Here is a 26,328-nt window from a genome sequence, read left to right as displayed (position 1 = left end):
TTGCAGACTAGTTAATTACCTTGTCAAGAAGAGGAAGAGGAGCCTCTCTCTTGAGGCAGGCTGGTCCCGTGTACTGAAATAGGAATAGATCTGAAGAGCAAATAAGACAAGCCAAAACACCATGAAAAGAACTGGGACGACCAGCTGGTTCCACAGAGACATCCCCAAAGCCAGGAGACCATACACCTCCACCACCTGGGCAAGACAGAAAAATGCAGTTTGTTACTGGTTCACAGCACCTATGATTTGATAACAAAAGGACAGTCAACAATGTAACTACAAGGAAGCTAAGGATAATTCACATGGCATCGGTCATCCCAAAGGAAAAAGAGGATGTACATCAAACTGCAGTTTGACAAAAGGAGGGCCCAGGTTCAGCAGTGGTGTGTTACCATTGTCCGTCTTGAAGCAGAGAGAAGTACTTTTTCTGCGCAGCAAACTATCAGACCAGCCCTTTCCTGTGAGTAAGTGGCTCGGAGCTGCTGACTGCAGCCCACTCACAGCCAGAGGGGCGACGACACATCTCCAGCTCATGTACAACCCTATCAGACCTTTTTGCTCAGCTTAAGTCACAGCAACATTGCTTTCTCTGTAGCTACTGCCAAGTCACTGCACACACTGGATACTGAAATGTAAGCCACATCACTTCAGCACCGTACATCTGCTTTGATGACCTGTTTTTAAGGAAAAACTTAATATCTCAGACATTTTATGTTTAAATACCTCAAAATCATGTACCAGACTCCTAACTGCTCCTAATCCACAAAGTGTTTTGAAATTAATCCTCAAATTATTTCAGAAGAGACTGAAGCTCAAATTACTTCTTTTGTATTGCAGAGACTAAGTTACAATGCAGTGGTTGCCAAGAAGCTGGAACTTCAAGTAGCTGGACTTAATACAAAAGGTCAAAAGGAAATCACTCTTAGCTACTATTTCCTCATCACCTGCTTCCCACGACATACAACCCCTAATGGCTAGCAAATTTTAGCTAACGCTAAAAAAGCTGCCTACTTAGGGCTCCATGACAAGCATGAGAGATACTACATTCATGGGACCCGCTGCAGGATGCTCTGTGGCTGATGGACAAGCAACACGCTGCTGGCAGGGATACAGTGCCAAGCTCCTGCTTTCAGCTTTGCACACAGACTTGTGAAGGAAGTGCACCTGCCCTCAGGAGGCTCCCTTGGCCTTACCCTTGGCCTGGGACCAACGCAAGCAATCCCATGCAGCTAGCTCCTGGCAGAGTGCTCCACCACATCGGAAAAGGGTCACGCTATTCTGATCATGTAGATTCATAACCATGAGGTATTTCATAACCATGAGGTATTTCTGGCTCCAAGTAGGCAGCCACGGTTCTGGACCTGCTTTTAAATTATACCATTATACACAAAGCTGCCTTGGCCCACCTGTTAGGGCTGTCTCAGGAAACACTCTGGTGTTTAATATCCTAATATTCACAAAATTTTTGCCACCGATAACCAAACCAGCAATCAAATCCAGCCTAAAATAGTAATAAACTCATAAACACCAGGATGAAGGCATCATTCAAAACTAACAACTGCACAAAGTTATAGCGACGGAAATATAAGTAGGAAAATACTCAAGACAAAATAGCAATATCCTCCTCTGGAATAAGCATACTAAGCTTGATTTGTAGTAGAGTTGCAAGCAAATATATGAATACATTATGAGACTTTTTTTTTTCCTGTTGTTTCAGGAACATAGGTAAAGAGCAGCAAGCTCTTTAGAAACAAAAATCCTGTTTCCCCATGTGTCAGTACAATACAAAAACCACTCTCACACAACTTTCAATTTCAACCCACTCTCTATTACATGCATTTAGAAAAGCAGCATACAATGCTCTATTACAAACCCAGTGCTCCATTATAAAGTTTCTGCTATTTTCTCTGTATTTCCAAGAAAAAAAACTTTATGCCCTCCACATAGAAAGTCAGGAGAAAGAGTATGATCAGTGCCCAAAGGCCACGTACAGGGAATACTTCTTCCTCATAACACTGTAATACAGCCTGGCATACAAAGATTTGAAATACTTGGGGGGGGGGGGGGGGGAGGGGGCCACGATAGGGGAGACAAGCAATCCTAGAGATGAGGAAACTTGTGTAACAGCTATATTTAGAATACAGTTCTCACAAACAAACACCAACCCCCGCAACAACAACCAGCAAGAAACCACTACTTACCACCTCACCCCAGAATGTATTTTCAAATTAAAACTTCCATAAGATGCTGAAGTGTTTTAAACATAAGTGCCTAATTATAGATAGATACATGACTAAATCCACATCCAATCTGAATCTGACTTCAGGAAGCTAAACTCTGCATCCATTTACGCACAAGGAAAATGGAAGTGCTAGTTCAAATCTGTCGCCAGTCTTCGAGCTGCAAAGATGTGTAACTGTTTTACCCCAAATGTTACCACTCCAAGTAAACTGTAAGTATAATTTTCCTATTGTCACTGGAAAACAAGGATATTGAAGCTTTGCCCATTAGGTCATGAATAAGTTTTTAACCAGCAAATTTACAAGCTAGTTACAGATGAGATCAGACCATGCTAGGTGCTGTACAAACACAGAAGGATAATCCTGCTCCACAGACCAATTACATACAAAATAAATAACCAGACAGTAATGATCAGCATGACAAGCTGAGACCTTGGCACACCAGACACCTACTGCTGCCAAGTTTTTGTTTGCGTATTACAGATATGACAGCAAAGACGATTTAAAGACTGCTTTGAAAGAGCTTAACAAGTTTTCAGACTGCTACTGGACTGAAGAGCAGAAGGCAGAAAACCAATGGCTTGATTTGAAAAAAAAAAAAACAAGTCCAGCAAGTGGTGAGCTGAAACTGCGGGTCAGTCAGAAGTCAAGCAAGCATCCATCTTTTTACACTGAAATATACAGAAAGATGCATACACACATACATTTATTTTTACACAAAAAACATGAGGTGATGTTTCTGTACCACTGACAAAGTGTCTTTTCAACCAAGTATATTATCAGATGTCAAAGCATTAACAAAATGGATACATGTTAGATCACTCTGCTTCTGCTAACTCTTGTTAGAGGTCTCAGCAATGCTGCTGTTCTAAAAAAACACTACAGACCTTTCAAATCACTGTCTGCAAGTAACAATCAAAATCACCTTTAGTGTTACTCCCGATTTAACACTACCATAATTACAAATGCTCTTCATACCAAACGCTTTTCTTGAAATTAACAGCAACTACAATTAATGCATGGGGATTACCTTGCTCAGTTAATGAGGCTGCAAATACATTCCATTCTGCCACAGTTTTGTCTTTTACCCTGGACTTGGGAAGGACTAAGCTAAGTGGACGTGCACAGCTGGCCAGCAGCATAATTCAGGCTAATGTCTTAACTGCTCACCCATACAAATTGTAAGCTACCATAAACTGAAGAAAGAAGAAGCTATACACAGAAATAAATTTAGTTTGCTAAGAAAGCACGAGTGAACACACACACACAGAGCTGCACAGACTACCACCAAAGTATTTTCTTATTTCTTTCCTGCAAAAAAGGCTCAGGCCAAGGAAAATAAAATTTTTACGTTTGCTGTCTTACCTGGACAAGCTCTCTGTATGCAGATTTTGCCAAGTTATAGGGCACCAGAAGATTCGATGCCAGAAAGTAGAGAACTTCCAAACCAGTGAATATCATGGCAAATTTGTTGATGACGACAATCGTTTCCAGAGGGACCAGGCAAAGCCGCGCCAGCAGAGGGAGCATGTGAGCAGAGAACAGCCAGATCTGTTTGGTTTTCATGACGCAGGAGCAGATCGTACATACCACCAGCTGACCTGAAAACGCGACACAGGATTTTATAATCAAGCTGATTCTCCCCTTCAGGAAAAAAAAAATATGTATTTTAAAACTTTATCTTTCCACAACACAGTTATCAATCCAGCATATTATGACAGTTCTAACTAGGACATATCTGTTATGAAACCAGGCTCCTCCATGTCTTTTGCTGGGTCACAAAAGTTCCCATTTTCAAACTACGCAAAGTGCATGCTTTCACTTTAGAGATTAGCGAGATGTAAACCCAAACACATGCAGAATCATACTCAGATTAATATGAAATCCCAGGAATAAATCATGTAGAGGTTAACCCAACAAGTCATCTCGCTTTTCCTTGGCGCCCCCAGCTCAACTTAAATCCCATCAGTATTCGTACACACAGCAGCAGCCTTTCTGAAGCCCAGCTATGCTGCTACTTCATCCCCATCTATGCAAAAAAAGTAATCAGAGGTCCCAGATCGCTTTTAAAGCAACAATATTTACACTGTCAGGAGGAATTACTGGCCAAGAACAGCAACAGGAGAACAGCCAGGTCAGAAGCTGAGAGTTCAATAATTTCATAATGCCCTGAGGCAGCTGCTCAAAATTATCACTGAAGCTTGCAAGTGACAGTTAATTAACAACTAAATTATCTTTAACAGTTGGCAGGGACACAAGCACATCTCTCCCATGGACCCAGAGATCTGGAGGGTGGTATTTCTAGAGGAGACCACTCCAGTACAACTGCTCCCATTAGAATCACTGGAAGTTGTACCCTTTATCTCAGAGGAAATGGAATGGGGCAAAATGCACATTACCTGGATAAGAACAATTCTCACTCACCATTTTGCAGCAAGGAAAAAGTTTATTGCGTATTATTTAAAAGCAGAACCTTGTTCACCATCTATATTAGCTTACATCTGAAAGCCACAATACTTGGTACTAAACCCAAGCTCTTATGGTCTGTTTAGGAGCTAGCTCCACTAATGCTTGCACTTCACAAACCTGCCCAAAACCGGGAATCGGCCTTAGCAAAACACAGACTAACAAAATCAAGGCCGGTAACACCTCTAGGTCAGTACTAACCCCGTATGTTCACATAAGCTCACTGATCTTGTAAACCCTCCTGGATGGCTAAGGAGAGGAAGCTGCAAGAGGAGAAACAGCAATACCAGGATTTTGCTTTCATTCTGCCTAGCTTCCCTACCTAGGAACGGACTTTTGCTTTCAAAATAACTGCAACTGAGCTGAAAGCCATTTCTGACCTCTACTACTTAAGCATACAAAGTTCTTCCTCCTTCACACTGTCCTCTTTCAAGTTTAAGTTCTACTGTCAAGTTGCTAGGTATATTTTTGAATTAGCAGATGTCTTTTCAGAACAAGCACCCTTGCTCTCATAGCAAGACGCTATCACAGCATACTGGGTCTTAAATGCCTCAGAGAAAGTTACTCCACTAATCTTTTTAGAAGTTCAGACTCCAGCCCTGAAGCATTCTCCCTCTGCTTTGTTGTTCTCTGCCCACACACACGTTGCTACAACCCTATTTAAGATACCACCAGCACACTGCTGTGCTGTAATATTCAGGAGCCTGGCACAGTCGGCTTGCGAGGATTTCTGCGACTCATGGTAACTAAGGCAACCCAGCTTCACACAAAAAGGGATACAAATACCAGTATCCAATATGTTCTTCAGGATTTAGTAAGTGTCATCAGCTGAAATAAAATATTGCGACATCGCCTTAATCCAGCGCTCTTTGGGATGACTCTGGAGCTCTCCAATCACAAAATACGACCTCTGACTTAACTCTCATCTCACACAACAGCAAAACTTGCTTTCCTCCAACAATGATGTGCCAAGTATGCTGCTAAACTCTGACTCTCACACCTTTTTAATTTCAACACCGATCAAAGGCTACTTGTCATGGAAAGGAGAGCTGTACACCCAAGGAAAAACACGAAGCACTTTCTCTGGAGGTCTCAGTCTCCTTCCTGAAGTCTGCACCCTGTCAATTCTCAACTCCTTCAGGAAGGGTCTGGAAATGTCTCCAATGGAGCTTTTAGTGACTGGTACTTCCCATTTCAAACGGGGGTAGCAGCTCCTTAGCTCAGGACAGAAAAAGCTCTCTCTGCAGGAAATCATAGTTTATCTCCAAGCAGGGCTGTACACTATCCGTCAGTCTTCACAGAAAACACAGCAGGACCAGTCAGAAGAAATTATTTTGTACCTCATATCAAATCATTAAAAGATTTTAACACTATCTGCTAAGACTAGCGAATCCAGCTGAATGTTTGCACTCTGAACTTAAATGCTGTGGACTGAAAACAGCTAACGAACCTGGCAGCTGGAATCCTCCTGCAGGACATCAGGCTCCTCTGCTAAGGGATGAGGCAATAAGGAAGAAATCTATTGCCTTAAGTCCCTGCCCATTCTTTTCCCTTCCCAAATCCTCTACAAATACATCAAATGTTGCTGACAGGTAGCCAAAAGCCTCTCAACTTGTAACCTAATGGAAAATGTGCAAAGAAAAGCCCATGCAGTACAGCCACCATTCAAGCCACCGAGTATGGAACTGTCTTTACTTTCTTTACTTCATTCCCAGTTTTAAAAAGCTGATGTTAACAAATTCCCTGGCTACACCAACCTGAAAGTTAATATACAATCCCATTATTGTGCATTAAGAAAAAGCAAGTAAGTCTTCACGGTACCATCACTTCCAAACCCATGCAGCTTTGTAACACTCACAGCTGACATGCTCACAAAGTGACACGCTCATCCAAGGGGCAGTCTTCAAAGACATTTATTTCTTCCACCCAGCACTTAGGAATGTATTAGTAACCCTAATCAACAGTCATCAGACTGAATTAGATGAAGGGGAAGAAATGACCACAAGAGCCATTCAAATAGCACTAATGAATAAAAGCATTAACAAAGATCACATTTGTGAACCAGCTGACATACCATACATCATCCCCTGAACTCTGACCAGAACTTTTAGGAACCGGAGCTGTATCAGGTAGCACCATTTATTCTCCCGTGCACCTGCCCCAGTGCCTTTGGCAACAGTGCTGCAGCACAACACTCTGGCAGAACACGTAAGGAAAATACAGAGCTAAGCACCTGTATATTCATTTTACTGTGAAGATGACACAGTTCAGTGCAGTACACTCCTGAGATGTGGCAGACTGCACTGGATAAATACCCTTGTATATAAGAAATTTGAGAAAGTATTTCATATTTATACAAAACATTCTCAAGCCTCACAGCCTACTGTCACAGGTCTTCCCCAAAGACGACTGCTTGCCATCAAGATTAAAATTACACTTCCAAGCTGCTTAAAAGAACAGGGGAAATAATGGGTATATTAAGTATGTTAATGTACACACATTTGCTAGTACAGTCAGACACCTACTTCCGAAAAAAGAATTACAAGAAGGGGACACTTTAGTCTGACATCTGCTACAACCCAAAACTGTACTGGATAGAAACAGTATTATCTTTTTCTCACTTATTTTTAGTTCATATTAAAACCTGGATGAAGCATAATGGGTTTGACTCTTAGTTTAGTTTCTGTTTAAGTGTTACTGAATGACACAATGCCTCCTGACCTCTTCCTGCCCAGGTCTGCCTTCTGCTTTGTGAAGCTCTCTGAGGGATTCTGCTTTATCATGGGACCCTGCATTGCACCCGACAGAGATTCAAAGGACTGATTACAAACATTTTGTTACAGAAACACGCTAAAGGCTTTAGTTTGGTGTCACTGGACAAGACATCTAGAAATTCAGAAGACAGAAGAAATGATACCTAAAGATTTCCTTCCCATGAAAAATACCTATGTTATTTCTATTAAAACAAAATAAAAAGCAAAGACAAATGCCATATTTCAAAGTAAGGATCCAGGCAAACTGGAGATGCATATATTCTGGTAGACCTAACATATTGTAAAGAAGTAAACTCATTTATATCTGCCAGTAGCAGCTGCAAGTAAACAGAAAGCAGCTGAATTTTGCCAACAGTACATGGCTGACTAAATCTGTCAATAATCTGATGAAAACCATAGATCTTAGTGAAAAGAATTAAGGAAGACTCTTCTTCCAAGCTTGTCTCAGGCTTAATTTTAATACACACATAGTGTGCGTATATTCCAATATCCTCTCAGTAGAACATATGGTATGGTGTAGCAACCTTAACACTGAATTTATTCTCTTCCAGTCAAAGTTCAAAGGGTAAGGCAACGGTCTAGAAAGTCCAATTCTTCAGGATTTATTTGGGATCTTTAGATATAGAAGTTGTCTCTGCCATTAATCAAACAATTTAAATGTAGCTTTGACTTGTAACCCTTTAAGTCTTTAATCAGAAATATCCCTGGGACTCCACTAAAAAAATTAAAAGGAAAAAAAAAAAAAAAAAAAAAGGGTGGCCTGTAGTCCCATGCACACACTCACAAATCTATTTCACCAGGGTTTTTTGGTAAGAGAATGATAGTGTTCATCTGTAAGGCCAATGAAAAATAAATATTTGTACAATATTTTCATTGACAAAAGCACTACAAATACATGTTATTACTGAAATTTCTACAGTACTTTCCACCTAAAGATTACTGTAAACAATCCAGTCCTGAGTCAGATTGTGAGCGAGAAGAACATAGGGGCAGAGAATGACAAACAGACCTAGAAAATAATTCAAAGCTGCGAGTATGGGAGTATTGGTAAAGTGGCATATAAAAAGCCAGACAGGATACACCTAGCCTCCCATGCCTCTTCATATTAATAAGAACTGCAGCTACTAAAGGTGGTAAGAGAGATTTGAAACCAAGAGATAAAACGTGTGCAGTTTTCAATGAGGAGAATTAAGCAAAGGTCTCTCCTGCATCACAAATATTTAAAGCACTTACCTACTAAAGCAGTCATGAAACGATTCATAGAGAGAGGTTCCAAGTACATTGGCCCTTCATACCCTGATTCCAATTCACTCCTCACATAATCCCTAAAAAAGCAAATCCACAAATAATTAAGATCCATCCGATCAGACAAGAAGCAATTTATTCATTTCCATACGTATGTAACTTCGGTGTATGCCACAGTCAATTAACTACATTACAAAAAGCAGTATTAACACTACTGTTACAGCAGCCTCACTGATGTAAGGATCTGAGGCATGACTTAAGCGAGAGTAAGTATTATTTGTAACCAGACTCACTGTCATAGCTGTAAAAATCCTTTGGGACATCCAAGCTGCTCTTCAGAGCGTGGCCTGAAACTGCTTATTGACAAAGCCTCTTAAGCACCATTCCAATTTTAAGTATCCTTATTAAGTATTCTTCTTCCTAATAATAATTTCTTTTCCCATCAGCTCCACGGGAAAAAAAACAACAAAACTAAATTGAAAGCTTGACAGAGAGGTCTCCGACTTTAATGCTTATAGTATTTTGTACTTAATTTCTTTGCACTGAATTAAAAAACAGGTATAGAAGAAAAGCGACACTCATGGACTAGTCAAGAACAGAGTTGCTTAGTAATCCTTTTATCCAATATGATTCAAAAGTTTAGTTCTATCCTGCAAAACCTGGGGAACCCACCAGATAGCCTCAAACCGACAGACTGCTATTGACAGACACAGTAAGATAGTCTGACAACCTGACAGGGTGTTTGTAATTTCTCTCAGAAAAGGCTGGCGAGGAGGGTGGGCTCACGAAACCAAAGAAAAAGGTAAGAACCTGAGGAGCCTGGGCATTTTTCTTCAGTTGGTGATCATCTATCAGCTCTGCCTTCAAGCAAGCTAACACATGCAACAGCAATGGAAGTCAAGCATGACCTTCACACTAAGAGCAAGCGTCTTGCACTTCCAGAAGGCAATCCCGAACAGCACAAAAGTAATTCTCCAGTGGCTTCTCTACTCCCTGCCACGAGACAGCAGGCTGTACTCGTGACCCCTTACATCCAGATCCCCAGCCCCCTTTTCTGCCTTGCCCTGTGACCTTTCAGCCTGCACTCCCAGGATGGCTGCTGCTCCACCCCGCTGTAACACTACTAACTCTGCACCAGCAGCACAACAAAGCCTGTGGCTCCTATCTGGCTGATACTGTCCAGTCACATCTAGCTGCATCACATCCTGGGAATGCCAGACAGACACACTTCATCTGACTCCATGTGGAGCCAGCGGAGTCTGTTTGCTCAAGGGGCATGGAACTTCATTTATTATGTATTTATTTATATCAGTGAGGCAAGCCACACTTGCTGGAACAGATGCAGTCAAAGTACTGGAATCCACAACCAATACAAAGATTGCTCTTTTTATTTCAGCGCAGAAAAATATACAACTCAGTACTACTGGAAACATTCACTTCTTCCCAGAAATGTGGAAATACACGCTTCTTCTAGTATTAGCTTGCTAAGTCAAGCTAAGGTATTCACAATTTCATTTGCAAAAAAAAATCTCTGGAATTCAAGACATAAATCTCAAAGTACTAAAACAAACACTTCAAAGCCTGTTCTTCATAGCTGACAGCCCTGCCTACTCACTGCAGCTTTTCAAGTGTCATAGTGTATGCAAGGTATGTTGAAATGGGTTCTTTAGACTGTAACCTACAATTAAAAACACACGAGGATTGAAAAGGTACCCAAGATGACTGATTCTAGATAGAACTTTCCCCCTTTTTATCAAGGTATAGCTAATCACAAGTGTTTTTTCCACCTCCCAACACCCATCCAGATGTAATCTTTGGGACACAGTTGGGTATTTATTTTTATATGAACCTTCAGAAAACACCTTCTGAAAGCGTTAGCAACACAAACAGGATAAGCCATCAGAGTTACAAAGGGAGAAAAAATTAACACCATTTGCAACATGCTGAAGATGGCTTTTTGTATTAGCAGTATCATGCTCCATCCTCACATTTAAGGCATAAACATTGGCTATTTCTAAACTACTGGAATGAAAGCAGTAAAGACATCATCAAGTTTCCTCTGTATCTGTTAGGAAACAGGATACCAACTGTAGGAAGATGACCTTACACAACTTAGCTAAGCCATACCAATAAAGCTGCATTTACAGTTGCTTCCTCAACACCAGGAACACGCATGGAGATGGCCCAGATTCCTTTAAGCTACGTTTCTTGCTGTTCTTTATCTGATTCAGTCATCTGCATGGAGGTCTGTACTTGGCTTAATTCTTTTAAGTAATTCTCATTAATTTTTAGGCCTATCAGCTCAGAGAAGCAATGCTTTAAGATCTCCTAAATTTTTTAAACAGTATTTGTAGATGCTATCTGAATAAGGAAAGTCAAAGCAATGATTCTCTTATTACCAGTACAAAACACAAGGATCTTTTGGCACAGATGCCAATCAGAAGAGGCCTCGAACAGCTGCAGTGCCATACAAGATGTTGAGAAGAGCAAGTGCCTGCACTCAATTTTGATCAATTAAAGCTGTATTAAGCTGCAGCTTTTACATTTGAGAACTGTTCACTTTACTGCAGAAATGTAAGAAAACAAGAATGCTAAAATGATTATTTACTTAGTTAATGAAACGACTGAAACTACGTTATTACTTTAGAAAATTAGGATCTAAGAAAAAAAGCCCAGATGACACTGCCTGCTTTTCATTCTGTAGATGCACTCCCAGCCTCATTTAATCAAACTACTGGACTGTTAACATACACTCAGACAGCCGTGACTAACATTACTCTGAACAGGTAAAGAGATACAGGGCTCAAAAATGACCATTTTTTGTTATTGAAAGTGCAGAAAGGTCTTCAGTTATTAAAAATATGCTTTGTAATTGACTGACATAAGGCACAGTGGTTATCTGACCTAATTGACTCAACATTGCTGACATTTACTTTGGTGGATTAATTCCGTCGTCAACATCAAACACACTCTCATAGGCTTTAAATGTCTACAAACCACCTTAAAATTAAGTGTATTTTAAGATTATCCATAAGAAACAATCCAGTCTCTTGCCCTCCTCCCCTCCTGAGTCTTTTCATCTAAGCTCTGTGAGGCTCAACACTTGGAATACAATCATAACAAAACTGCAAAACATGAAATAAGATAACGTAGATTCAATTTTTTTAGCATTAACAGTGTGTTTAATTGCATCATTTCTTTTCCTGCATAACTACCTCATTTATTTCTCCAAATTTTATTGCTGGAAATAGGGGAAAGAAATTTGATCCCTTTAAGCAAGACATTTGTGCAGCTACATATAAAATAAAACCAGCATCCATTCTCCTTGTCAGAAGCTGCAGGATTTTGTTTTTTAAAGCAGACTTCTCCTTTTTCCATAAAGGGACAGTGTGGTATCCCCACCCAAATTGACAAGTTAACATGCTACATATAAATGTAGCCATCTTCTTGGACTCTGCAACTGTTCACAAACATCAGCTAATCAATCTTTACACACTAAGCTAATTCTCAGTCTTGAAGATAAGGAAACAAACCCTTAAGAAGTTAGATGACTTGTCAAGGTCACTCAGACCTGGAAGCCTGAAGTCAGAGCTTAACTATAGAATTCAGATCTTATTCCCAGACTTGCAGCCGAACCGCAAGCTATTTCTGGGGTGGAAAAAAAGCACTGAAAGCTGAAGTCTTTTCAACAGCTCAGGATTTCCAGGACACTGCAGAGTCACAAGTGCCAGCTGATTCTGGTCTTGTTCTATAATTTGCATTAACCAAACTGGCCTCAACATGAGACCTCTTCATCTGTCTTAAATAGCATCCCAACTGGTAGTGCATGCAAGTAATTCACAGGAAGTTTTCAGCTCTAAGCAGAATTATTAACAAAAACCACTCAGGACACTTCACACGTGACTACTGTTTGTCTTGGTATGATCAGTCTGCTGAAAATAGAAACATCACTTGGAATTGGATAGCTTTGGCAATAAAAGGAATAGCTCCACTAACACTGTATTTGTGTGTTGCACTTTATTTTCAATATCAAAAATAATGGAATTCAAAAATTCTTTTGAAAAGCTAATGCAAGTGTCACTCCCCACATTATACAAAGGCTGCTGCTGAGAACCCTTTGCGCAGTGCTTCTTTCCAAACCAAGTCAGTCTTATGTCTGGGGAATGGGTAAGCTCACCGAAAACCGTTAGCAACTACATTTGCTTTGCAAAATAGCTAGGGAATACTGCTGGACTATTTGAATCCAAGACATCTTTTAATTAAATATAATTTTTTTTGTGCCAGTTGATGCAAGATTTAATTAAAGTCTTTATTAACTCACTCCAGAAGCATCAAATAGAGAAAGCTTAGTACGAATATGCCAAATAGTCCAAGCAACAGTTATCTAACCTTTCAATGACGCCTGTCAAGGCTCAAACCTCACACAGAAGTCACAATACACATTACATAGAAAAAAAACCCATAAAAGTTATTAAAATCAAACACAGTGCTACGCCTTAATGTATCAACAAAAATCTGTACTACGTCACTTTCTTTTAACAAATTTAAAGATCCAGAATGGCATAAACATCCCTAGCTGTAAATGTTCTGGACCAAAGCCCTGTATCTGATGGGTATTTGTTACTAGCTTTGTTTTTATTTCAACACAAGTTCTGAAACAACGTTTAGGTTGCTTTTTCTAACAAGTAAGCCTTCAGCCCTATAGGAAACACCCACAAACTGTATCTATAAAAACTCAGGACTCTCCTGAGGATGACAAAAAACCCTCTTTCCTTCCTACCCAGGCAATAAGAGGCCATAACTCCTCTCCGGCACCCTCGCCCGTTCAGGAAATCATTAACTGCAACTCTCACAACCACAACAGTGACATTCCAGTCGCCACAAAACCTTCATTAATACTCCCCTGAACTGCAACATACCAAGTAAGAGATACTCCAGCAAACACTCTGGAACAAAAATTTTGATGCAGAAATAATGTATCACCACTTCAATCAATCAAAAGCACATTTTAAGATGTTTCCCATCAGCAGGCACTAAAATAAGTCAGGCTCAAGTCTGTATTTTCAAAACTTCCCATGTAAAGCCATTAATGTGATGGCACTCTCTTGGGTTGAAATAAAAATCTTGTCAGTATGAGAGTTTACATTGGCATTCAACGTATTTATCTGGAGCCAAAGATAGCTGACTTTGTCTTGTCCAACTCAAAGTGCTCTCCAGACTCCTGTGCTCGGTTTTAGATCCAAAATGCCCGTCTGTTTTCATCGCAAAAAACATGGCACAAAGATAAATTTAAGAATAAACTCCACTATTACTTGACTTTTGCCATCTACCGTCACTATTTTCTTTCTCATCCTGTGTGCCAGGATACTAAAAGTAACCTCCTATGAGCTTTGTAAAATGCTCTAGTGTTGAAAGCATGTTAATCAAGCCATTGAGTAACTCAAGATTGCTACACCAGAGGCCTCCGTCTTGTGGTAAGTGCCCTCTCAGATTAGTGGACATTACACTCCACAGAAGAGTAGCTTGAAATTCCTTCAAAGTCAAATGAAAATACACCAGAACTACCTGACTGCATATCTAATTCCATAAACTTTCAAGACAAAGAACAGCAACAAGAACAGATCTGTTTAGGTGTCTGGCATTGAAAAAAGGCCTCCACAAAACCAGGCCTATCCTATTTATGTAAGATATTAACAAAATACCTGTTAATTTTCTAACTCCCAAACCAAGCTAACAAAATTCATCCATTTATTCTTACCTGGAAATTTGGTGCCCAGCATAAAGCAGCAGTGCAGTCAAGAAGTACAGGTAAAGCTGAACAAGGTGTTGCCTTGGTAAAGTTAGGAGAACAACACTTAAGATGTAACCTGTAACAAAAAGCAGAAATTGAAATTTCAAAAGATACTATCTAACCCCGAATTTCTTAAAATGTGAATTAACACTCAAATTATTCATATCTCTTCAACCACCTTTGTTTTCATTTGGTTTTAAAATTAACGTACCTACATTTTCCTCTCATGAAAACACAAAAGCACACAAAAAGGCTGCCTGTCGCTTTTTCTTTTTTTTTCTCCCCCTGGAACAGAGATAGCTTACCAGCTTCTGTAAGATTACATCTAGATGCCAAGAAGCGGACTTGTTTTTTAAACAACACTTAATTAACATAGCCTATGCAACAAAGAGAAAACAGACCTACTAGGTCTTCCTCTTCTTCCATATGAAAGCAAGTTTCAGTGTAGCAGGGGGAAAAAAGCCTATCTACACAACAAACTCAGTCAATTGATATAAAAAAAAAAAAAATCCTTTTCTTCAGGCAAAGGACACAGATGATTAGCATTACACAATTCTTCCATTGTATCTTAATGATTTAAAGACACTTTGCATGCCCATAATTTGAGATGGGGGGGCCACAGGCTGCTCTCTAGACAAGTAATATTAAAGCATATTCAAGCTATCAGTGTTGCGCAGATGGAGGACAAGACTTGGCACAGCCCAGGATTTGCAGGCATTTACACCAGCAGCCCCTTCACTTCTTGTTAGCATTTAGTAAGACTGTGGAAACAGACCCAATGCAGATACAGCTTTACTCTTCAAAACCACAGCGTGGCTGCTTCGCAGCCTCTCCAACAAGTAGAATAGTGATCCTTTTTTTCATACCTGCTCTCATTAGGATTCTTAAAGCGGTACTTTGAAGTCCACTTCACAACTGGGTGGTACACATCCATCCCCTTTCCCAGACAGACTGCAGGTCAAAAACCCAGCACATGGTGCCCTTACTAATCTTTATTTCCAAGCTCTCCATCACAATACAGTGCACTCACGCTCTTTCTGAAGGTCAGTTTAAGTGCCTGGCACTGAAATCCTTTTAGGAAAAAACCCAGCAACAGCTAACAACTTCCCTGCAGCTAAGAACAAAACACTGTAGAAGAACTTATCCTGACACTTACAGCTATACTAGTCAGGTTACATTTAAAGTTCCATCCATCTGTTCAGCCACACTAGGCACAGCCTTTTTAACTTGAGATAAGTATTTTTAAAAAGCTCACAGTATAAATTAACAAAATAATGTAACTCTAGTTTAAGCACTTGTAGTGGGACAACCAGCTACTATGAAACAGCTTGGAAACAGGGTATGTTCCAATATTTGACAGTCTGTATTTATGCAGAAGTATTTCAAAGCTACTTAGTATCTGCTACCTTCAGTAAGCCACCTCTGTAATATCCTCCCGCACCAACAGTTCGATGTTCAAGAAGGTAACTCAAAGCGTGCTCTGAAAAAAGGCATCAGACCAACAGGATGCCAAGCAATGATCAATTCAGAGACAACAGAGGACAGGAGTGATGACAGACAGACAAAGCCTATTTACTTACCTTTCTAAAAATATACAATTTATGTATTTAATATAAAAGATAATCTTTCAAGTAGTTTCATAAAGTAGATGTGACAAGTTGCACATTTGTCTGAGCAAGTGCCTTTTCAAAAGCCAAAACAATTGATAGTTTCTTTGATTAAAATGAGGTGTCACACAAGTCACCACCACTAGTTTCTGTACAGAATCCATTTGATTATTTACAAAAAAGATCAGAGGGATGGAATACCCCTCCTGTGAGGAAACGCTAAGAGAGCTGGGGTTGTTCAGCTTGAAGCAGCGAAGGCTTTAGGGAGACCTCATTCAGGCCTTTCAGTTCTTAAAGCGGGCTTGTAAGAAAGATGGGGACAGACATTTAGTAGGGCCAGTATGATAGGACAAGGGGTAATGGTTTTAAACTAAAAGAGGACAGATTCAGACTAGATATAAGGAAGAAATTTTTTAATGATGAGGGTGGTGAAACACTGGCACAGGCTGCCCAGAGAGGTTGTAGATGCCCCATCTCTGAAACATTCAAGGTCTGGCTGGACAGACAGGGCTCTGAGCAACCTGATGTAGTTGAATGTCCCTGCTGATTGCAGGGGGATTGGACTGGACCACCTTTAAAAGATCCCTTCCAACCCAAACCATACTATGATTCCGTGATTTTTATTTCGAGCTTTTTAAAGGGGCCTGAAACACAGCACTATCACAGTTAGCTGCTAGCAATGGCTTTATAGAGAATTAACATGCTTCTGGTTAATACAACACAGCAGATTTTCTACATCATCAGTTTTCTTAGCAAACACCTGTATTTTATAGAATTCATCTTCTCTGTTCACCACTTTCCTTCTACCAAACACACAAATGATAAGAGCAGGAACCCCTCAGCAGTATCTCCGTGAGTTCATTTAACTAGTTTGCACCACACCACAGCATCATGTGCGAGCTCCAGCAGCTCTCACACCATCTGCAGACACTTTTAACACCTCGTCCCTGATGTATTCACCACCTTCCCTTGATAGCTTAGTTAAGGACAACTCTCTGCAGAACAACCCACGTGGCACAACCATGTATCATTCTAGCACTTGAGTCGAATCTCTCTAAACCCTTCCTTCTGACTGTAGCCCATGACTCAGCTTCAGGTGGAGAACTAAATGGAGTTTATTATGCATTCTTTTATTCCTCTATTACTCTATAAATAGTCTAAGAATACCTGTTTACTGTATCTGCACTTAAGCTCTGCCATCTCCTCTACCTTATTCTATCACATGAAAGTCTGCTCCCTGGCCACATGATGAGGTACTTGAACGGTGCTAGGATAATTTCTGTAAAAGGAAGACATTTTCGAGGGCAGTAACTGCACTCCAACACAGCCATGTTGCACAGGAATATTTTAGAAGTGATTGAAGTTCATCCTTTTCTACATCAGCACAACTTTAACTAAAATATATCAGGAGACATTAAAGGAGTGGAAAAAAAAGTCTAAGTACAAATCAAAACATAAGAAGACTACTGTCATATCTGTGCCTTTTAAACAGAAGGCTTCCAAACAGCACGGATGCTTGTAACACTGCACAGGGAAACAGCACAAGACAGCCAAGGTTACTGCAGTAGCTTAAGCAATGAACTGCACTGCTCATGAGTTTAGGTCGGAATTTCAATGTTCACTTTGAAGCAGCCATTTGTCTAATTGTTAGATTTTGAAGAAGGGGAAAGTGAGAGACATTTGAAGTAGTTCCATTTCACTCTTTACAGTTCCCTCTTGTGACTTGATAAGAGAGAGATTTCAACACACTTCATACTGCAATATTTGCATTTTTGCTGCAAAAGCCCTATTCCCAAAGTGGTAGCAACCTCATTTTTATCAGCAGTGCCTCTCCCCTCCACAAAAAAGCAAGCAAATAATTCATTACCAAACCATCTCATTGCCGAAGAAAAGGAAGACAAGCTCACATTCAGACATACTAGCAGTAATATTCTATTCCCTTTGTTCTTGCCCATACAAACGATGTAATAAACAGGATTCTACTTTGGAAAAAAAAAAAGCAGCATGAAATGAAATTTCTCACAGTAGCTTTCTCATCTAAATCATTACATTCTGTTTTCATTTGCACCTCCTCTGTCAGAAGAAAACACGATGTTGAGAACATATATATGTCTTTGGAGAGATTCTCCACGCCCATGGATTTACAGTTTGAGAAACAGTCATCTTGCTGGGTAACCTTTAGACATGGGTTAACAGTAACTAACGCCCACTTCCATCCAAAGCTTTTTGAGCTTTACATCTACATGCTATTTTCACTCTTGGGACTGGGGTTATTGTCACTTTTAACTCACCAAGTACATTTCACAAGTTTTAGTGTAAGCAACAGGCTCAGTGAAGCCCAATTCCTGCCCCAGTAAAGAAGCTGTTCTAACGCATGTTTAAAAAGCAGATAAAGACAAGAAAGAATAAACTCTTTCCTGAATAAAGTCTTAGTGGCCTAGTGACAGAACACCAAGACACAGAATTGCACCTTTAGGCTTCCAGCTATAAAGAGCACTACAGAAGATACATTCTGCCAACCTTAGGAACACAGAGATACCCCCCCAAGTCAGTACCTATTCAGGAGCACAAGGAAGCAGAGAACTTCTAGTGCCTCTCGTGCAAGATGGTACAGATTTAGGCCCCACTGGAGAAAATAAAACTGTGAAAACAGTAAGTAGAAAAGCCAAGCTAGACAAGAACACGTGTATTAACTAGCTCATGACTTCATTTACAACTTGTTGATTCAGCTAGATGAAAACCTCTCACTGTGCAATACTCATTGTTACAGTAAGCAGCAGCTCACATACTGCCTTTCAGCAATCTCTAGCTGTGCACCACCAAGGTGCTTCCCAGTTTCTCTCACCCTGTATTACCTCTTTGCCACTCAAGTGTCTGAGTTTTATCAACACACTGCATACAAGGGAGGCTTCTGGAACATGATCAAAGTTGCAACTCATCCTCTTTATGAAACATTCTAGTGCTCATCTGCATGATTATAGATCCCTTGTGTCCACTTCACATAATTACTCACAAGTTTCCTGCAGGTTTAGTCTAAAAATGAGAACTTCACACATGAAAGAATTTGTAACATTTCTTAATAAACCCACAGCGTATCTTGGAGTGCCAGAAAGTAATAGCACAATTGCTTGGATTCTACCAGGAAATTAATTTGGGGGGCCCCTAACTTCCCACTTGGCTATATTCTATGAGGGCAAAAGGCCCATCTTACAATGACTTGCAAAGCAACTTGTTGTGAAGTAGCAAGTTGTGAGCCATAGAATACCATCGAAACTCCTGTCTCTCCTGATTCAATGAAGGATCAGTGCACTACTGAGTTAGTCATTTCAGCCTAACCCTTCACTGTCCTCATTTTAGTTTATTCAGACAACTATCTGGCCACAACATGAAAATAACACAGCACAGACTTCTGAAAGACTGCATTTGATATGGCAGAAGTATTATAACTACAATTGGCACTTTTATTTTCAATATGTCTACTTCTCAGAATAATCAATCCCCACACTGGTTACACAACAGTTTACACAGAGATTTAATAAACTATGCCTAAATCATAGACATACGTTTCAAGACTGAAGGATTTCTAAAAGATACACTTTAGAGCTCATGACAGTTAAAGACACGATGCAGAAGTTACCAAGAAGATTCTATGGCCTCTTCACTAGAGGCTGGCTAGCTCAAGGCCAGAAGGAACCCTAACAGCCACTTCTTTTAAGTCACATAAAAGGAGAAACAATAAGCTCTTGTACACACCTAATGCATATTATGCATCCCTTGAAGGATAACTCAGCCAAATGGGGTCTTCTGAATTGATTGGGACAGCTAAGCCATCCTTCTGAGCGAGCCTTACTCTTCATCTGCCATTATAAAAGGCAGTGTCACACAGAACCTCTGCCACCATGCAGAATGATCTCTTCTGCATGAGATGTGGCTCCAACACATGGCTCATGCAAAATTCACTCCACTGAAATAAACCTAGAAGCCAAGCCATTCAGAGAGCACCTAATGCCAAAACCCCAAGTCCCAAGCAGCTACCAAGGCACCAGTACTACCAGCACTTTCATCTTACCAGTAGCTTTCATCTAGCCTGTCTCACCACTGCTAACTGAATACCTGTTCAAGGCAGCGTAAGCACAGTAGGCTTTAAGATGTACTGCATTTTTGAGGAGTGATGTTTTTGCATGGTGATGCCAAGGCACACCTCTTCCTCACCCTCCCACTCAGCCAGAGCTGCCTTAACCAGTGTTATTCACTCGAAGAAGTTCTGTACTTTGAACTAATGTGGCAAATATTTTGCCCTTCAGAAAACACTGAAAAAATTAGTTCTAATTTGAGAAAGCACATGTCTAAATGTACTTGTACACAAGGAAATTAGTATTTACCCAGTCACAACACAGTGCAACTACAAATAGAGATCAGAAATCCTGTTATCAACATCTGCACATCTCAGTGAAAATAATACCAACAAAAGAATTCACTCATTACTGGGGTACTGCCATCAGTTTCAACAGCTGTTTCTTGAATTTTGAAATGCGTAACAGATTGGGCACTAAGTATAAATAAATCCAAGAACCGAGTTTCTTACAGAGATCTGCAGCATTGTCTGACCAAATAAAATGGACTTTTGATTCTAGTTCTGTTATATGAATCATAGGCTGTTTCTATAACACAGCGTTATCTAATGATCAGAATTCTGGGACTAATTACAACCATGGAGAACTTGAATACGGGAAAAGGACACAGAAGTGGAAATGTAAAAATAAACAGTCAAAATGTATTCTAAATTATGAACACAAATTGCCATGTTGTCATGAGACTGGTATTCAGGCCATTGAACCTCAAAATTTTAAGTGTCTCCTTTCAAGCAAGCTGCTATTGCCTTTTTTTTTAAAAAAAAAAAAAAAAAAAAGTGATGTAGGTTGCCAAAAAGATAACAAGTTTATCTGAAGAAAGGACTCATATGCTGAGGACACTGCTTAGTAAAAGCCTACAACACTAAGCAGTATAGGAATAAGCCTCTGGAGTTGGGAAGCAAAAAAAGGGCACACTACATTTTGAGCACAGCATAGTGCCCACCCTCTTCTGTGTCTACCAACTGCAGCATACAGTCCATTTTCTCCAAGAAGAGAATATGAAGACCTAGCAAGTAATTTTTTTAAAAGAAATAAAGACCAAGTCCATGTCATAAAACTGCGTTTGGTTAAAAATAGCTACAGTTCAAAATAGCGACGCTCAGAAAATAGTCCTACTACTCATTTATCTAAATGCTGCTGGCAGGAGGGAGACAGAAGACAAGGGACAGCAAACCCAGAGATGCTAAATCTGAATAGCAGCCCATCTTTGTATGCATTAACTGTATTTACACACTTAGTCACACATCCTCACAATTTTGGGAAGTTTGTTTCTTCTTACACTGAAGCTTCACGTGGCCCTTCATATTGTGTTTGTATCAGAGTACTGTATCTTTCTTTCCTCTTAACAGAAACAGCACCACAGAAAAGCAATCCAATAAAAGAGCTTCTAATTAATAAACAAGAGCTTAAAGAAAAGTGAGCAGACCAACACAGGGAGCAATCCACAAACACATGATGGCAGAAAGTTCAGAAATTTTCTCCTCCCTCAAGTCCCTTTATAAAGGCAGCAATCATAACAAGCAGTTCACACCTAGGAAGTGATGTGACAAAGCAACTCAAGTATTAACCACACATGTCAGGAAACTGTGATTACAAGCAGGGTTGTGAAAAATGACACACCTTCCACCTATTCCAAGTATTTAAATAGTATCCTTACTTTTTCTCAGCAATTTCTTTTTTGGTAATGACAAAGAAGAATATAGTTTTAAGATAGGAAACTGCTCTTATTTTTATTCTTGGGTACAAAACCACTACGTATTTAGTACAGTTTTGTGCCTCTAGCATGACAATGACTTAAATTCCAAGTCTGAGTACGATTACAGGTTAAGCTGGTGACTTCCCATCTAGCTCAGAGTACTTACCAGTTAGGACAAATAGCACTGTTTTGCCCTTCATTGGAAGAAATTAGGTGGTTTTAACTGTTTCCACCTTCTTCATTAAAAGAATGAAAAACAGTGACTGTCTTCTCAGAGCTACTCTACAGTGCAGAAGAAAGCACTAAAGTCTAGCAGTAGCAGAGTGTGTTAGTCTACCCTACATAGAGGTTTGAGATAAAAGCCATTTTAGTTAGTACAGATCTTTCCCAAAGGAGAGGCAACTTTAAATTTACACAAAATTATTTTAATGAAGTCTTAATGAAACCACATCATACCTATAGCAGTTGTGGACCAAAAAACTTGGTTTGCTTTCTAAGCTTCTTTCCCGCAGATCTTTCTACCTGGTTACAGCCAGCCTATCAACTGTCAGAATGACATCTAGTAATAAAACACACTGCCACAACTTTATCACATGCTACTCTTCAGTCAGACTGTCTGAATGCATTACCAAAAAAATTAGTATTTAATATAGAATGTCTTGGAGTATTTGGAAAAGTGTCCTGGTACAGTAGTGGTTATGGACAGGATACTCCTGAACACTTCAGAAGAACTACAGGATGCACTTTCATTCATAGGTCACATTTGCAAATAACGCTTATAATTCAGGATTTTTCAATACTGGTCAACTATTGCTAGCATGTGCACCTGAATTTGGGTTGTAATGCCATTTTAACCATTTCTTGCCTGTTTTCACAGGCAAGTACATACCCAGTAGATATGGAAAACAAACAAACAAAATTATCAAGTACTTCTTTTCATCCCAAGCAGCTCTACTAATTTTAAATTAAGTTTTCAATAAATTATCTGGCAAGTATTCTGTAAGTTGTACCAAAAGTACTTCCATCTGTGTGCAATCAATCAAGTTTTAATCTTGAGGTGATCCTGTGACCATCAAGAATGAGTTTACACACAGAACAAAAACTTTTTAGCCAGAGATATTCCCAAATTGTTGCTTAAGTTTTTTAATGTTTGTCTTTTTAAGCACACTTGACAAACCTAGAAAAGTTTTCAGAAGTGAAGAACAGTTTTAATGGCGATTCTAGAAGGCAATTCATATGCAGAAAAACAGTATTATGAAATAAAACAACATAACACAAGCTTTGTACACAAAAGCTGAAGTGCATGTTGAAGACTACTGCAGGCCATTCATGCCTGCCAAAAGAGTAACCACAGTACCATTTGACAGATAAAAGTTCATAAACAAAACTACTTTGCCATTTTTCCTATATGAAATCGATCTGTTTACATTCACTGATTCTAACTATAAATTTATCTCAGCTGTTTGCATTGCTTTATGCATATTTAGTTAAATTTCATGCAGTTGAACTTGCGGTTGAGCACTTATCGGGACTGATTATTTTCTTTCACTAAAGCAGATAAGGGCTGTTTCATGAAAAGATATGAAAGGGAAAAGCTGTATCAAAGGACAAATTGCATGCTAGAGGCTTTTATTGTATTCCCAGTACTGCTAACTGGAATGTGAATCACACTAACATACATCACTTCACTCGATCAAAACAATTGGCTTTTCAAACTTCTAAGTTAAATGGATGGAAGAAAACGAGTGCATTTAAACAGAAAAGATATTCCTAGCAACCCTCAGCTCTGAGCAAATTTTCAACTTTGGATCCTTAGTTCCAGGACAAGATTCACTATATCAAGATTGGGTAGAGTTCATTGGTTTTTATGGCTCTCTAATCAAATCATTCCTTGAGCATATGCCCAAGATAGATGTACCCAATTTCCTAAGCTGCTAGAAGCACTTCTATGATATGGTATCTTACACTGCCTATATTAGAAATTCAGTGATTGTTTGATATTGCAAAGCTGCCACAGCATTTGCTGATACTGTGTTTCCTGTCAGTGAAACAGGGTCTTTTTTCCTAGAAAGAACAGATTAGCATGTTGAAACATATCCATGGGACCTTGTTATTTAAATTATACACTGGCAGTTAATTTCCCCCATATCTTCAAATATCAAAACATATCTTAAAAGGAGCTTAAATTCTTAAACTTGTGGAAAAGTACTTTGTTTTCCTTATTAATCCAATTCATATCTTTTGATATGTCATTTTAATTAAAGTTATACTGTAAACTGATGCAATTAAATCTATATAAAACTGCACGTGAATTGACTTAGCCCAGCGTCACACTGACACAGCTTAAAACAAAAAAAACCACCAAAGAACTGAAACAAACTAACTTTATTTGGAAAGTACTAGCAAAGTTTTGTCACTGAAAAGTGTCTGAAAAATCTTTTAAAACAAGCAACCTGTTTGATGATTTAGAAGTCCTTCTTGGTCAGCAACTACCAGTTGGAGTAGTAGAAGTAGACACTCAATATTGTGAAAGTAAAATGTATAAGAACTACTGAGTGATTGTACACCGACACAAAGTCAGAATCCGCTGGTTTGGTACTAAAGTAGCATCCAGGTGAAAAATACTTCGGTAACAATACCTACCCTCTGTAGATATTGGTATATCTCAACGTACTGAAGTGAGGACAGGGTTATCAAATGACTATAAAGAGGAGCTATGTTACAGCTGGAAATTACCCACTGACATCTTGATACTCTAGTGCACAACTGTTAGTTCTGTATTAGAAACTGATCTAATAAACTAATTCCTAAAAGGTACTTGTGTGCATAGAAGTACATGAGAAAGCCAGCTGTACTTACATACCACCATGGTCCTGTGTCACATTCACCAACAACAAACAAGTACTCTCACAAACATCTGGAAAGGGCACAGAACTGCAACACCAGCTTTTTGCACTAAAGTACACTAATATCGCAGCATGAGTAGAGCGGAGCCAGAACAAAGCCGCACGTGTTTTTAATGGCAGTATATAATTTCCAGACAATAGCCATTTGACAGATTAAAAAAAGAAAAGTCACAAGGCAACACTCTAGTCAGTCAGGATTAAAAACCTGGACATGCATGCTACTTCAAAAAACCACAGTCCTCTTAACTACTTAACTAAAGGGCGTTTCCTTTAGCTGACTGCAGTACAGCTTTATCCCCAAAGCCATCTACAAGGAAGAAACATTGCAGAGTGGGATAATTATATGCTAGCCATTTCTCTTCAAGCTAGGCACTACTCAAGCAGACTGTCGTTGGCCATCAACCTCAACAGTCTGGATCCAATCCCTAATTAACCCCATGTGCAGTCACTAGATGAATCACATACCCACCTGGAGAGCAGGTCCCAGAACATCAATCCTTTCATCACCTAAAACCAGACATCTAGCATTTCAGAGCTAGACTTGCAGGCCAAGGTTCAAACCTCAGCTCCCTGAGGTTTTTTGTCCATTTATCTGCAACACAAGGACTTACTACCTGCTCTAACCCACTCACAGCATATATATGGTTCATACAGTTGTAAACTGAAGAGCCATACTCATGCAGCAGTAAAAGCTAACCTTCTGGTGCTGTGGTCAGTCCAAACTAGGCAATATTTTCCCTAGTCTCTTGTTTAATGCCAATGATATAAGTTACAATACTTGTTGCCTGCACAGCATTTCACAGCAGCTTTCCGATTAGTCAGACACAAGCCAAAGTCACTGTGCTGTTCTCTCAGGGCATCAATCGTGTTTCCAAACACCAAGTTTGTTCTATTTACAATATCAAGGTTAAATAACAAAGTTCAGTAGAAGACTCTAGACAGGATTTCTTTACTGTTAACATAAACAGTCCCTTAAGCAGAACAGTAATGAATATATTATTGTGCTATTTGTCATAATGAACGTATTATCATGCTATTACCGAATTCTTAAAATTCTTGTAGTAAGTAAAACAGTCTTTACTACAGCAGCGTTTTCTCTTGAATACATGTACACTTACCCACATAATGCATATTAAGGGCCAAGTACTTGTACTGGAAGAGAGGGTTGTTGTGCAGGCTACTTCTTTGGATCTGCTGGAAGAATGAGCTGACATCCCATCTGTACAAGACATCCAACAGCATGATGCTTGGGACCCTTAGGGCCACATTTAATACTGCCTCCAGCTTCTCCTTTGCAGCCATTCTCTTCCCTTTCTGTGAACTGGCAGCAAACTGTAAGTAGCAAAAGACAGAGAAGAGTAATCAGATCAATCTCACTGTACAAACAGCTATTAGGCTCTGTGAACATATGAATGGGGCTTCCTGTATGGCCACAAATGACTGAATGAATCAACTGAATTAAATTCAAAT

General features: G+C 39.5%; 1 protein-coding gene across 3 annotated transcripts in view; it reads right to left on the bottom strand.

Moving 5' to 3' along the window:
• The window catches only part of RNF145 (ring finger protein 145), a 52,416-nt gene that overhangs the window by 10,178 nt on the left and 15,910 nt on the right, over nt 1–26,328 (bottom strand). For all 3 annotated transcript variants that reach the window (XM_055717855.1, XM_055717854.1, XM_055717853.1), the window contains 5 exons: nt 25,977–26,190; nt 14,484–14,592; nt 8,714–8,805; nt 3,606–3,841; nt 20–195 (listed from right to left, as the gene is read on the bottom strand). In XM_055717855.1, the coding sequence (XP_055573830.1) occupies nt 20–195; nt 3,606–3,841; nt 8,714–8,805; nt 14,484–14,592; nt 25,977–26,160 (797 nt within the window). In that variant the 5' untranslated portion in view covers nt 26,161–26,190. The remainder of the gene's footprint in view (nt 1–19; nt 196–3,605; nt 3,842–8,713; nt 8,806–14,483; nt 14,593–25,976; nt 26,191–26,328) is intronic.

This window comes from Falco cherrug, chromosome 8, assembly GCF_023634085.1.
Source record: "Falco cherrug isolate bFalChe1 chromosome 8, bFalChe1.pri, whole genome shotgun sequence".
NCBI classification, from domain to species: domain Eukaryota; kingdom Metazoa; phylum Chordata; class Aves; order Falconiformes; family Falconidae; genus Falco; species Falco cherrug.
The sequence above is the reverse complement of the archived record's forward strand: the minus strand, read 5'-3'. Positions and strand labels throughout refer to the sequence as shown.